This window comes from Chiloscyllium plagiosum, chromosome 26, assembly GCF_004010195.1.
Source record: "Chiloscyllium plagiosum isolate BGI_BamShark_2017 chromosome 26, ASM401019v2, whole genome shotgun sequence".
Classification (NCBI taxonomy): Eukaryota; Metazoa; Chordata; class Chondrichthyes; order Orectolobiformes; family Hemiscylliidae; genus Chiloscyllium; species Chiloscyllium plagiosum.
In genome coordinates this window covers 19,839,521-19,855,232 of record NC_057735.1, presented here as the reverse complement: position 1 = coordinate 19,855,232, position 15,712 = coordinate 19,839,521, and the positions used below count along the sequence as shown (strand labels likewise).

At 39.1% G+C, this 15,712-nt stretch overlaps 1 protein-coding gene across 1 annotated transcript in view; it reads left to right on the top strand.

Annotated features, from left to right (window-relative positions):
- Positions 1-15,712, top strand: part of plxna2 (plexin A2) — a 455,048-nt gene that overhangs the window by 290,788 nt on the left and 148,548 nt on the right. The window contains exons 6-8 of the mRNA XM_043716237.1: positions 1,847-1,970; positions 3,472-3,625; positions 13,574-13,670. Coding sequence (XP_043572172.1) covers positions 1,847-1,970; positions 3,472-3,625; positions 13,574-13,670 — 375 coding nt within the window. The remainder of the gene's footprint in view (positions 1-1,846; positions 1,971-3,471; positions 3,626-13,573; positions 13,671-15,712) is intronic.

Here is a 15,712-nt window from a genome sequence, read left to right as displayed (position 1 = left end):
GCTTTCTGCCCATCTTTTAAACTGAATTACCCTAGAAATCCACTGTCTATACTTTTTTCCTTTTACCCATCCTGGTTTATTAGTGAGACCAAAGTTGGGTTGCAGCATAGTATTACATTCATAGAGCTACTGAAGCTATTTTGATCATAGCAGCATTGTGGAGTAAAAGTGTTGGCTACATGGTTGGTGCAAGGAAATATTTGAACAGGAGAAACTCACTTCGTCCATTGCTTCAATCTGTCTCTCTAATCACCTTAAAATCAAATGAGTAAAACTATGTGACAGTCACATTTGGATACATTAACAAATTTGTATGCTATGATTGCACTGTATAATTTCTTCCCATTAATGAATTACTTTTAGCAGATGCTGTAAAGACCATGAGATTATTTAAAAGATGTGCATTTTTCAGTCAGTATGATAGACTATTCCATCGATGGCACTGGTCTCATTTTCTGTGTATTTGTTGGCAGATCCATCCTGTAAATAGATCATGGAATGACAAAATCATGTTTGAACAGATGGTTATTATTACAAGAATTCCTAAAGCAAACACTATTGTATTAATGATTGAAGTTTTGTCTCGAGTTACATTTGTTCTTTGTGTGATTTATTCGCAAAATGCAATGAATTGTGGGTGTGATATTCTGCTGATTGTAGATTGAGTGGGGCCAATGCAGAATGAGCAACTGAAGTGTATGCCAACTTAGGACTAATTTGTTCATTATAACCTCATTGCTACTTTTCCCAGCATTTCTCTTCTCACTCTGTCGGCTCAGATTAAAGATCAGCTAAATATCGCACATTTTACTTCCCTGTTCTGTTAGTCAGGGTCGGAAGTGACAGATAAATATTCATGATGGCTGCACAGGTAAAGAGCACACACTGGAACTGACTAAATACTTTCAATGGGAATACCAAATCAGCTTTCAGAATTAAAAGTAAATTCATCACTATTCAAGGGAGATTCTATCTGTATAAATCGGAGCAGGTTCAAGTATCTAGAGGTTCGTAAATATTAAATAATACAGAAATTTCTAGTATACCACTCAGGTTAGTCCAGTACTGAATAAAGCTTGGATGGTATTAGATTTGTAAGTTCAGAGTCTTGATTTGTCAACATTAGTTCTGATTTGAAGGCATTGGGTAAATAATGCAAAGAAAGTGACCAGTTTCCCAATTGATATGCAAGATGTAAAAGTGCCTGGTTGGATCAGTGAGTTGGAGTCTGTGCTTCTTGTGGTATATGTGCTAGTTGGGATAGTGATTGATTTGGAGGATGTTGATACTATACCTAACTGTGCTGGAGTTATAGTTGTGGTGAATCTAAGCACAAAGAAAATGTGAGGAGATATTTTACAGGGAAACTGTGCAGCAAAGGAGCTGACTTTTTGCCTTGTCCAGTGCTGTAAACCAAGCAGTTTTATGCAGACTACTGAAAATATCTAATACAAATCTACATATTTCAGCAGTTAAATTCAAGTCAGCACATGCAGCAGACAGATAATTTAAATTAATACTTCCTGGCTCATAAACTGGCATGTTGCAACCTCAAGGGAACTACTATCAGTGTGGGCCATAATGGCCCAAGATCAACGTAGTCTCAAGAGTCTTGGAGTATAAATGAGACTCTAGAGCCCTGGACTACCGATGTCTCTCTAAAAATGGAAAACAATTCGACTTTCATACCACGGAGATCTGAACTGAATTCATTAACTATACTGAGTGTAATGCTGCATTATTATCCAGGGTTGCTTTTTACTAACATCTCCGAATCAGGTAGGTAGATGCCAAGGTAGTTTTAGAACCATTCCCAGATTAATTAGATTCTTTTCTGTTTCCTAAGGTGCTCAAGGAGAGACAAGTGCGAGCGAGCCATGGAGCCCTATCGATTTGCCGCCAGTATTGATCAGTGCGTGAAACTCAGTATCCAGCCAAATAGTATCTCTGCATCCGAGCACAGTGTACCGGTAAGTATTTGCCACAAGACCATTATCTTTTAGATTTTTTCAGTTTATTAGAAGAAAGGAAAGGAATGTAGTTGTTACATTGCAAGAGTTAAATATTTTTGCCGGTCGTGCTGAAGAAGCCCTCCCACAGCTCTCAGAAATTAAATGGTTACAAAGAATCTTAATTACCTGTAGCACTGATATCATTTTGTTCTAATTCTGTTCTTCTTTTTCCATTGTGTTCTAATTCCTCTTAACTTGCACCCAATTTATGCATTCAATAAAACCATTACAAGCAAGAATCTAATTTTAATTCATGTTAGCCAATTTTTCTAGCACTGATAGTGAGATCCTTTACTAAGTTTGTTACGAGTGGAAAGTAATATAAAAATTAATTTGAGAGTTCAAAAATGGACAACTCACATGGTGTCTTCCAAGACACGGAAGGAGCAAATTCTTACACTTAATGTTCTTGCAAGCCATTAATGGAGTGAAATTGTAGTTTTTATCATATTAGGAAAGAATAGATTAAAGTATTAATGTAAGATTACATTGACATTTTAATGAAGGCTTACGTTAAATAGGTTCATTCAAATAATGCACAGAGGAATTGCTTGCAGTGAGTTTGTTGCTTTTATCGGACCGTAAAATGTGGCCCTGTTAATTATCAGAGATAACAGTTAAAATTGTTTTAACATTTCATTATTCCTATCATTGGTAGTTTAACATGTAGATGTTCACAACATTAGATTTCGACTATTACAGCTCAAAAAGAGCACATTCAGCCCATATAGTCTTAGCAGCCTTATCAAAGAGCAAAAAACAGAAGTTGCTGGAAAAGCTCAGCAGGTCTAGCAGCATCTGTGAAGAGAAATCAGAGTTAAGGTTTCTGGTCCAGTGACCCTTCCTCCCTTCCTCAGAATAATGTTCTAAGGAAGGGTCACCGGACCAGAAACATGACTCTGACTTTTCTTCACAGATGCTGCTTGACCTGCTGACCTTTTCCATCAACTTGTGCTTTTGTTTCTAATTTACAGCGTCCACAGTTCTTTTGTTTTTTATCAATGCGCAGCTAATTTATTCCTATTGCCCCAGCTTCTCACTGTTACTGCAAATGCCTCGTATTGACAAAACACTGATGCTCTGTACATGAACATATCTGAGCCACATTGAATACTGGAACAGTGCTGGCACAGGAATTGTAGCACAATTTCTACACAGGTGGGAGGCCATTTATCCCACTGTGTTCTTGCTGACTTTTGACATGATAAATTTGTTCTGAAAGCCATGAGGGAATATTGAAAATAAAAAAAAAGGTGCCCCCTTGTAATATATTTGGAGCTTCTGCTTTGGGTATATTGGTTGGACAACAGAGCCTGCTTTTAAGTCTGTTTATTAGTAAAGTAATAAACACTTAATGCTGCTGTCATAGGAATTATCAATAGAAATACATTTCTCTCCCTCCAAATCTGACATCTCTGATTTTGAGGTTCCTGAATTCTGCACATTCTCTTTTCTACAGCTTATTCTGAAAGTTAGTGATGTTCCAGATCTTTCTGCTGGCGTTGTCTGTGCATTCGGAGGGTTGACCGAGGTGGATGGTCAGAGAATGGGTGACAAGATAATGTGCATTTCACCGGCTGCTAAAGATGTACCTCCCATTCTTGCAGATCAAGGTAAAAGCAACTCAATGAAATCAGCACGTTCCTCCACTAAATTAAGTCCACTCTTTCTGCAGCTAAAAGTACTATTTTCCATGTTTACTACTTAATACTTTGACTAACCTAGTAATATATTTACAAAATAATTTGTGGCGTAATTTTCTCTCTTTGATTGCACTTAATCTTTCAACCACGGTATTCTGTTTTCCTTTAAAAAATACCTTGAACTCTAATATCATACATGTGTGGAGGCTGCCATTTTCTTGTGAGGTATGTAATTGAGAAAGGAAACATAACTTGTATTCATCTAACTCTGATTTCTCTTCACAGATGCTGCCAGACCTGCTGAGATTTTCCAACAATTTCTGTTTTTTTGCTGTTTGATAAGGCTGGTAGAGACTATATGGGCTGAATAGTCTCTTTTTATGCTGTAATATTCTATAATTTGACATAACAAAGCATCTCAGAAAGATTCATATGCTTAAGAGCAGAATGAGACAAAGTATGACACCAAGCCACAAAGGCATTATTAGGTCAGATGACTGGGGGAGATGACAAAATTGTGGTATGTCACTGGGGTGGTAAGCAAGAAGCCTATACTAATGTTATGCAGGTCTAGGTTCAAATGGCACATAAGGAAATTTCAATTCAGTTAATAAATCTGGAATTCAAAAGTTAGTCCTAATGGTGACCATGGAACCATGGGGTGATTGTCGTAAAAGCCCATCTGTTTCACTGATCTTCTTTTAGAGAAGCAAGTGTGACATCTCTACCTGGATGGCTCAAATCTAATTCCACATCCACAGCAATGTGGTTAACTCTTAAATAACATCCTAGCTGGCCTGGCAACCCATTAAGTTGCACTGTTACGTCAAAGCAAACTGGAACCAACCCAGATTTAAAGGAGATTGCAGGAGGACATGCCAGGAGCACCATCAGACACACCTAAAAATGAGATATCAACTTCGTGAAATTACAGCACAGGATCATGTCCATACCAGATAATGAGGAGCAGGCCTAGGACCAGTGGTGTGCCACGAGGATCGGTGCTGGGTCCACTGTTTTTTGTCATTTATATAAATGATTTGGATATGAACGTTGGAGGTATAGTTAGTAAGTTTGCAGATGACACCAAAATTGGAGGTGTAGTGGACAGCAAAGAAGGTTACCTCCGAGTACAATGAGACCTTGATCAGATGGGCCAATGAGCTGAGGAGTGGCAGATGGTGTTTAATTTAGATAAATGTGAGGTACTGCATTTTGGAAAGGCAAATCAGGGCAAGACTTATGCACTTAATGGTAAGGTCCTAGGGAGTGTTGCTGAACAAAGAGACCTTGGAGTGCAAGTTCATAATTCCTTGAAAGTAGAGTCACAGGTAGATAGGATAGTGAAGAAGGCATTTGGTATGCTTTCCTTTATTGGTCAGAGCATTGAGTATCGGGGTTTGGATGCATGTTGCGGCTGTACAGGACATTAGTTAGCCAGCTTTGGAATATTTTGTGCAATTCTGGTCTCCCTCCGATAGGAAGGCTGTTGTGAAACTTAAAAGGATTCAGAAAAGGTTTATAAACCCTGATGAAGGGCTTATGCCCGAAATGTCTGTTCTCCTGCTCCTTGGATGCTGCTTGACCTCCTGTGCTTTTCCAGCACCACAATTTTCTACTGTAGCATTTGCATCCATCTTTAGCCAGAGGTAACATGTGCATATTCATCTCAGTCCTCACCTGAAGGTCCCAGCATCACGGAGCCGATCTTCAGCCAATTCACTTAATTCCAGGTGATATCAAGAAACAGTGGATAAACTACAAAGATGATTAATGCTGAAAGCATTCCATCATTAGCCTGGTAAATTTGTGCCCAAGAGCCAGCTATGCCTCTAGCCCAGCTCTTCCAATGCAGTTATAATACTGAGATCTACCATAATGTGGAAAGTTGATCAGAAATGTCCTGACCACAAGACAGAAGACAAGTCCAACTCAACCAATTACTAATGTAAAAGTCCACTTTTGATCATAGGGAAGGTGATGGAAAGGGTCATTGAGATTGCTGTCAAGTAGTATTTGCTGAACAACACCCGGGATTTGACACTCAAGCTGAGTGGCTCTGGTAAAGTGTAAATTCTGGCCTCATTACAGTCTTGGTTCAAATATGAACAAAAAACTGAATTATCGAGGTAGCTTCCCTTAACATCCAGGCAGCATTTGACTAAGAATGGCAACAAGGAGCACTACTATTACTTAAATAATGGGAAATGGGGAAAACTTTCTGCAGGTTGGAGTCATAGCCAGCACAAGGAAGATGTTTGTGGTTGTTGGGGGTCAGTCCTCTCAGCTCCAGGGCATCTCTGCAGGATTTCAAGGTATTGCGCTTGGCACAACCATCCTAGGCTGGTTCGTCAATAACATTGTCTGCATCATATCAGAAGTAGGAATGTTTATTGATTGCATGGTCAGCACTGTTCACGACTGTGCAGATACTGAAGTAGTACTTATTCAAATAGAGCAAGACCTGGACAAACATTTATATTTTGAGCTAATAAGTGAAAACAAGAGAGAATTTAACCATTCTCCCTTTTGGAGTCATCACTATTACTGAAACTCTATCTCAGGCCACTGACTAGAAACTGAACTGAATCAGCCATATAAATACTGTGATTCCAAGAGTAGATCAAACAGTAGGAATTCTGCAGTGATAGCCTACCTCCTGACTCCCCTAACTGTTCATCATCTACAAGCCAAACATCAGGAGTTTGATAGAATAGTATCCACTTATCTGAAGGAGAGCAACTCCAGCAGCACAGGTTCAACACCATCCAGGATAAAGCAGGCAAATTGATAGCATCTATCCACTTCTTTGAACATTTGCTCTCTCCAACACTGTGAGGGCAGTAGTGTGTACTATCTACAAGGTGCACTGCAGTAATCCAGCAAGGCTCCTTCAACAACATTTTTGAACCTGTGACCTCAAATAATGAAAAGGGCAAAATTGGCAGAACATCCAATGGGAACCACCTGTAACTTCTCCAAGTCACACACCATTTTGACTTGGAATGTTGTTGCATTCCTTCATTGTTGTGGGGTCAAAATCCTGAAACTCCCTTGCTGTAGCACTGTGGCTGTCCCTTCACTGAAGGAATGTAGTGGTTCAAGAAGGCAGCTCATTACCACCAATTCCAGGATATTTAGGAATGAGCTATAAACACTGGCCTAGCCAGTGATGCCCATATACATTCCAAGAAAAAAAAAATTAAAATTTGACCAAAGAATTGGCTTTAGTCAATGTCTTCAAGGAGGAATTTGAGAAAGCAAGCAGGGAGCAATATTGGAATATGAGGACAAAGCACGAGAAGGCATAGCCACCTCTGGGGAAGCAAATATAATTGGGAAGGCACAAATCATCAAAATTAGAGGAGAACACAAAACTCCAAGGATTGTAAGGCTGAAGGAGATTATACATGTCAGGGCAAGTGGTGATTTTAGATCTCAGTTGACATTTAGTCATTATTAACGGCATTTCTCCTGCTTGAAGATCGGCACCTTCCACTTTTAACTGGAAGATGAAAGATAGTTCAGTGTATGTGATTGTGGAGAGGAAGTCCAGTCTATAAAGCTTCTCGTGAACTATTATTCATTCAGCAATCTTCCTGGAAGAATAGCTTCTTTTTAGATCCTTTGCCAGAAACCACAAAGTGGATAATCACTCTGTGGCTAACTACCAGTGTTACTTTGCAAATTATTCTAAGAATGAAACAACTCCGGATGAATGGACAGGATTCTGTAACATATGTTTATACAGACCCAACTGTATTGTCTGGTCCACAAAAAAAATGATAATACTTTATTAACATTCTATTATGCTGCTTTAAATAGCAGAAGGTACTAGTACACATACTTCTTGCAAATACATCTCACTCATGACATGTACGCGCTCTGATTATGCCCTTCATTCTTTCATCTTGGCAAAACAGACATATTTGAATATTTCTACTTTGAGCATTTTTATGGTTTTTACTCTAAGCAACTAGGCCATGTTTTGAGAATGCCAGCCTTGTCCAAGAGCAGAAATAACTTGCCTTTACATAGCAACTTAGCATATCCTCAGGTCATTCCAAAGAACTTAATTAATTAAGCGCTTTAAGAATGATTACTGCTTCCATGTAACAAACTTACTTGTGGCAAGGCCTAACAAATGGCAAATATGAAAACTGAGCAGTTAAGTTCTCTAGTTGTTGTTCATGAAGGTTTATTGGCCACACGACCAGGAGATCTTTGTCCTTTGAATAATTAACTTCAACTTCTGTGTTCACTATGTAGCTATGTCCTTAGCAGAATGTAGAAAAACATGAAGCTAAATCAGTCCTCTGGACATCTGAACAATTAATATCCTTCAATCATTCATTTCCCATGGCTCCCTGAGTCGTCTACTTATCACTCTTCTGTGCATTAAGTAGTTGAATCTAAAATGTCTTTACACCTTTCTTCTTCTAAGCTTGATTCTGTCTCCTGGTTGAAGCAATCCTGTGTCAGAAAGAGGCTAATTTAGTTATTTGCTTAAAAATCTTTCTTGATCCTTCAAACAATCCCAGGCTCATTAAACTTTCTTCCTAAATTGCCTTCAACCAGGTCCTGTTTAGGTGCTGTTTAACATATCATATGAAATGCATCTCCACCCATGAAGTGCTGCCTTAGCCATACACAGACCTGTCATCTTCCTTTTCTCTGGGCATTAAATCCACAGCCAAGTCACTGAGGTGGCAGTGTTGCTCACCAATCAAAGCTGACACGAAGCATGTAGCAAAAGTATACACCTAACCAGAAGCCACTTTTGAAGAGGTGGTTTAGTTCAAGTGGGGTAATCAGAAAGCTCTGAGAATATGTGAATCAAGCATTAAAATAATGAAAATGTAAAGGAGACTGGGCTAAGGAAATGACTAAATAGAAATTGAATCTATTTGCTTAACATTTTGGAAGTGTAAATGGGCATGAAGTCAATGCTCGTGTTGTGTTTAAAAAACATCCACTCCAGATATGAGAACAATTATTGTTATAATGGAACTTGCTGTCATGTTAAGCAGCCTGGAAGTTCCTGAAGCTGCTACCAGCCAAAGCAAACTAAGTTTTCTCGAACATTCCATTTCTTGTGGGCTGATATTTATTTTAACTTTGTGGAGGCTTTCGCCTTTTCTCACGCAATTAAAATTAAGTAGAGAGCGAGCAGCTTTGTGATACCCTAGTCCGTTAGTAACCTCTGATAAAATGTTACAGAAAACAGTTTTGTGATTTAGTTATTGCTGTTATATAGGAAATGCAATAGTTTGTAGTACTTTTTCCACCACAATTCCCTTCCTTAGGACATTACTTTAGAGTCATTAATCTCCAGCTGAGTCAGCATCTGCTTTTTACTTTGTGGGAAAGCAAGAGCCTCTGCTTGCAGCATTCCCCGAATACTACATTGAGCTTTGATTATGTGACTCGGTCCAAACTCAACAATATTCGAACCATCAGTGTGAGTGTTAACAACTTAGGAAAGGTGAAGCTAGAAATTAGATATCTTAAAGTTGTTTGGTGGAGGGAAGTAAAAGTGCTACTAAAGCCATATTGATTGCATCAAATGCAGCTCATTTTTAACAGAAGTCCTCAGTCTGAAATGTTAGCCTACTATGGATGATGGAGCAAATCAAAGGGTAGGAGTTCTGAGCTGAGTAGGTCACCTCCTGATTCCCCAATTCCTTTCCACAGTCTACAAAGCACAAGTCAGGAATGTGATGGAATACGCGCCACTTGCCCTAGTGGGCACAGCTCCAAAACTAATGTGAGGTTTGGCACCATCCAGGATTGGCATCCCATCCATTCAGTGTTCATTCACTCCACCACCAGTGCCTGATGGCAGCAGTGTCTACCATTTACAAGATACTTTGCAACAACTCACCAGGGCTCCTTCGACAGCATCTTTGAAACCGAGTAACTCTACTACTTTAAAGGACAAGGCAGCAGATGCTTGTGAGCACCATCACCTGCAAATTCCCCTTCAAGCCCCACAGCATCCTGGCTTGGAATCTAGTTTCCATTCCTTTACTGTCCTTGAATCCCTACCCCTAACCCTGGAACTCCCTCCCTGGATTGCAATGATTCAAGATGGCAACACAGCACCACCTCAAGTACTGTTACGCATGTGCTATAAATGCTGTCCTGGCCAACGAGACCCGCATCTCCCACAGAATTTTTTTTAAAAAGCATAAGGATTATAAATGCAAAATATACTGTTGTTATTGTGGTAAAGGTTCCTATTTTGCACAAACATTCAAACAAAACTACATAACCCTGCAAGAATGCAATTGTAAAGCAAACAATAGAATGAAATTGGAAAATTAAAATTCCATGTAGTTTTGTAAACTATGAAATCCAATTCCTGACCTCAACACTGGGTGTACTTATTGAACATATAACCAACGTTCCCACCAGTTAATATTACAGCAATTCCCAGCAGTTTTGTTTTCTTGATTTTTCCACATCTGTTTGTTTTCATTTCTCTTTCAATGTCTTTTCTCAAGAGTCTTTCTCTCTTCTCAAGTTCTTTTCCTTTTTCATTCTCACCCACTCTCTTCCATTTTCATTCTCAGTCTTCGATTTCTACTCATTTGTTTCACTTCATATCTCTCACTCATTTTTTCGTGAGCTTTTCTCTCTTTCTCATTTATTTACATCTCTCTCCCAAGTCATGCTGCTTTTTCTTATCACATCTCTTTTGCATCGACAGTCACAATATAAAAAAAATCTGTGCCACAAATGAGCAATCACCATCACTCTGCTTCTCAGTTGACAGAGTACATTTCTAAGTCCTCTATCTTTAAACATTACTAAAGGGAAGAAGCAGCTGAGGACTTAATGTAATCACGTTGAAGCAAATTTGAGTCAAATTACTGTAGCTTCTAATTAATCCGACAGCACTCATGATTTGACAAGCCCAGAGCTCTTGTTTTATTGAGTGCTATTGAAATTGTACTGTGGTACACTTGGTACCTTCCCAAACTTGTATTTATGATCAGGAACATGTCGTTTGTTAATTAGGAAGGAGAATAACTTAAATGGGAACATCTTAAATTAGTTGTAGACAATTAGACACAGTTTTGATCATCATTGTATTACATCCCATTAATTGATTCATTGTTTGTCTAATTTAAGGTCCTTTCATCGGTTAACAATTAGTATTTCACGTTGTGACCAACACACTTGGCCTTTGAAAGAATAAGTCTTCAAGAATGCACAAAGCAAACAGGGGAATTTATGACTCTTCTGCGTGTGAGGAGAATCAGATGATGTGCTAGTAATTAACAACATGCTAGTCTGAAAGCTTCGGATCTTGGAAATTAAGATGACTCAAGCTTGCTTTGCACTGGGATGGGAGTGACAGGTGCAGTTGGCTTAAATTATCACAGGGATTGTCATTGAGCTGTAGTGTCCGGTAGAGGTAAGGGTACTAAAGGTTATGGAGAAAGTGAGGTCTGCAGATGCTGGAGATCAAAGTTGAAACTTTATTGCTGGAACAGCACAGCAGGTCAGGCAGCATCCAGGGAACAGGAGATTCGACGTTTCGGGCACAGGCCCTTCTTCAGGAATGGTTACTAAAGGTTATGGTAAAAATATCGTTATCTGGCACAGGAGACTCCTCTGAGGTAACATCCAGAGTATCACCAAGCCAGCCATTTGCATCTTGGCTCACCATGGCAGCATTAAATGCACCTCCAAGTCATTTAGAGGATACTTGTAGGGTTTTGGCTATTGTAGACATAGAAATAATTAAGTATTAATTTTTTTTGCTAAACTTCTTATTCTACCTTTTGAGAGCCAATGAATACAAAAGACAGCTTAATAGGTCCCATGACGTATTATCACATGATCCAGCCCTTCCAATACTGCGCCATCTCCACACATTACCCCCAACCCCACCCCCACCACTCAAACAACCTGGATGTGGTGAAGTTGCAACAGCTGAGAACAATTAGTGGTTTTGGATCAAAGTAAAGTTAAACCAGAAGCTCAAAGTCAAGGTTATTGCCTTAAGAAAGCAAAATGATGAAAAAAACATCAAAACTGAAGTTATTTCTAAACCAGAGCCAGTTTTTGGAGTCCAGCAAAGCTAATGCAGAAGGACGAGTGTGAAAAGTATTCAGAGCTTTCAGCCGTGAGGTATTCTTAAACCTGAGAATTATTCAGACCACATCAGCTGATTTCAGCCCAGGCGCTAGCGGGCAAAGCACACTGGCAGCCCTCGCCTCTACTTCAGTGATGGCAAGAGGAGTTCAGTACTTAGTTGGTTACCACTTCTTGGGGTCTGTAGTTTTCTATCACCGAGGAGAAAGTGAGGTCTGCAGATGCTGGAGATCAAAGTTGAAACTTTATTGCTGGAACAGCACAGCAGGTCAGGCAGCATCCAGGGAACAGGAGATTCGACGTTTCGGGCACAGGCTGTTCCAGCAATAAAGTTTCAACAGTTTTCTATCACCACCTTCCAAGCAATGTCTCTTCAGACATCAAGTCACAAAAAACAAATCCGAGGATTGTGTAGTTCCAAAAACACTAATCTGCACAGCAAAAGAAAACTTTCAGCTTTCTGACATTTTTTCTTGTAAGTTTTGTTTTCAAAATGCATTAAAGAGCCTTTACAAAAGTATGCTTGGAGTATACACGACAGAACCTGGCCATTTGACCAAATAAGTTCATGCTGGTGTTTTATGCTTCACTAAAACGTGTTCCCATCCTTCCTCACCTGACTAATTCTGTAGCCCCTCTATTTGTTTCTCCTTCATATTTTTAATCAAAAATGCATCAGTACTTTAGGTTAGATTAGCTACGGTATGGAAACAGGCCATTTGGCCCAACGAGACTTCACTGACCCTCCAAAGAATAACCCACCAAGATCTATTCCCCTACCTTATATTTACTCCTGACTAATTCACCTAACATTATGGGCAAGTTAACATGGCCAATTCACCTGACCTGCATGTCTTTGGATTGTGGAAGGAAACCGGAGCACCCGGAGGAAACCCACGCTGACACTAGGAGAATGTGCAAACTCCACACAGACAGTCACCCAAGTCAGGAATCAAACCTGGGTCCCTGGCGCTGTGTGGCATCAGTGGTAACCACTGAGCCACTGTGCTGCACTATTCCCCATGAACTACTCACAGTGGATAGAGTATTCTATGTTTTCAACACTCTCTGGATAAAGAAGTCCCGTCTGAATTCCCTATTGGATTCCTAGGTGATCAGATTATATTTATGACTTATAGATTTGCTCTTCCCCTCAAGTGGAAATGCATCCACTGTTTCTTCTCTATTAAAATCTTTTGCTACGTGAAGGACCTCCATTAGGTCACCCTTGCTTTTTTCAAAAAGATACTCAAGTTGACCATATATTTTCTGATAAATGTTAATTGTTTCTGTCTTAGGAAGCTAGATCATCAGATTTATGTTGAGACATGAACTGAGCAGAGATGAAGTGAGGCGTAATTTATAGAAAAATCTGTTGAAATGATAAGCAAAAATGCTTAATTTAAGGATTGACTGAAATAGCCTTCCCAAATTAGAGTATGGGTGAAAAATCTACCAGTTTTGGTACATTTTGATGACTAGAGCATTTATGCAACTGTCTGCAAAGCATTGTAGTTTACTCCACATCTGAAGGTGTACTGCCGAGCAAGTACCCTTCCTGAAATAATAACTGAAAATGTTTTGGTTAAGCAGCGTCAGTGAAGAATGAAACCGAGTTAATATTTCAGATTAATGACCTTTTTCATCAGCATATTTACCTTGGCTTTCAATGAATGGTAATGATTTTCAAGTAGCAAGAACTAGCTGATAACCTATTTACTTTGTTAATTTAAAATTTTAATAAAATAAACAGATTTGAGGATCATAATGTTTGCTTAAGCATACATTGACTAAATGCTGTGTTTCTCTTAGATTGGATTGGGGTGAGCCTTCAGCTGAAGTCCAGAGAGACTGGAAAGATGTTTGCCAGCACTGAATTTAAATTTTTCAACTGCAGCGTTCATCAGCTGTAAGATCGATTTCTATTATGTTTTTAAAAATGATTTGTAAATGTATAAATTCTTGTGCTTTAAACCACTGACCCATGGTGGCTCAGTCTATGCAAATCTCTTTGACTAATTATTCAAAAATGTCTAATTTATCTGTGCAATACATGAGGAAGTATTGTTAAGACCTTCAGTCATTTGTAAATTGCGTTTAAAGTAATAGTTTTTTTTTGCAGCATGATTCTCATGTTTTTAAGTCAGTGATGATATTGATAAAATAGCAATAAACCAAACTGATACCATTTGTAAACAGCGATTTGGAAAAAAAAAACTTTTTGAAGCAGAAATGCCCCATCTAAACCGGCTACTTATTGACTACTAGCAAGAGCAGAGAAAAGAGTTTGTTGCACATTTATAGCAACTCCAGGGCAACAAACCTGTAACAATCATTGGCAAAGTGACTCACAAAAAGTAAAACTTATATAAAGCATTCAGTAAATGTGTTTTCTGTTATTGCTGCTAAAATTTAGCCTTTGGTGTATGCATCCTTGTGTGTTGTTTGCTTTGTGTTAAAAGCATCATTCCAGATTAAAAGCAGCATTGCAGTCCCAATCCAAAGCTGAAAAATAAGGAGCAAGTTAAAAATCTTGCATTGTTTACCCATTCATCTGCTCCCCTCACCATCACCACCACGATGTGCTCTCTGTAGGTGCAATGTTCTGAATAAGAAGGCAGCACCAAGAATGCTGTACTAGTAGCTCTCAGTAAACGCATTTTGCCAATAGACAACTGTATGCCAGGACTACACATCGGTGTACTGGCCATACACTTCAAATTGTCAATTTACTGCAATAAACATGCATGTTCAGCCATTGAGCATATTCAAAATAGAGACCAATTATTGGATACTAAAGGAATTGAGGAATAAGTGGTGATTGCCAGTAGGTAGAAGCACATCCATGGCTTTATTGAATGGTAGACTAGGTGCAAAGGTTTGATTTGCCTATATCTACCCTATTTCTCATGTAACTTGAAATCAGGAGCAGTTCTGTAATGTGGAGCTATGCTCACCAAGGGCTGAAGTCCTTTTCGCAGGATCAGTATCGCCAGAAAGTTGAGGAAACTTGCATGTCATCAGTCCAGCCTGGATTTGGATTCAGATCCCAGAAATGAAAGGTCAATCTATACTACCAAATTCCCCTTTTAACATGATTCTCTAGATGGGATTAACACTTGGTTTTATAGTTTATTTTTCCACCTTCCAAACATGATTTTCTCCGATCCATATGTCAAAATGTATTGATGTTTGTATATAAATTCTCAATTACTACCCTTACATTAATTTTCTAATAAGCCAAAATCTAAATTCTTTCTTTCTGGTCTAAGTTAAGTCAGATTCTTAAATATTTGTCAGGGAAATTTGCTAGAACTACTTGGGAGGATTTAAACTAGTAAGGTGGGGGTCGTGGGACCCAGGGAGATAGTGAGGAAAGAGATCGATCTGAGACAGGTACAGCTGAGAACAGAAGTGAGTCAAACAGTCAGGGCAGGCAGGGACAAGGTAGGACTAATAAATTAAACTGCATTTATTTCAATGCAAGGGGCCTAACAGGGAAGGCAGATGAATTCAGGGCATGGTAAGGAACATGGGATTGGGATATCATAGCAATTACAGAAATATGGTTCAGGGATGGGCAGGACTGGCAGCTTAATGTTCCAGGAAACAAATGCTACAGGAAGGATAGAAAGGGAGGCAAGAGAGGAGAGGGTGTGGCATTTTTGATAAGGGATAGGATTACAGCTGTGCTGAGGGAGGATATTCCCAGAAATACATCCAGGGAAGTTATTTGGGTAGAACTGAGAAATAAGAAAGGGATGATCACCTTATTGGGATTGTATTATAGACCCCCTAATAGTCAGAGGGAAATTGAGAAACAAACTTGTAAAGAGATCTCAGCTATCTGTAAGAATAATAGAGTGATTATGGTAGGGGGATTTTTCTTTCCAAACATCGACTGGGGCTGCCATAGTGTTAAAGGTTTAGATGGAGAGGAATTTCTTAAGT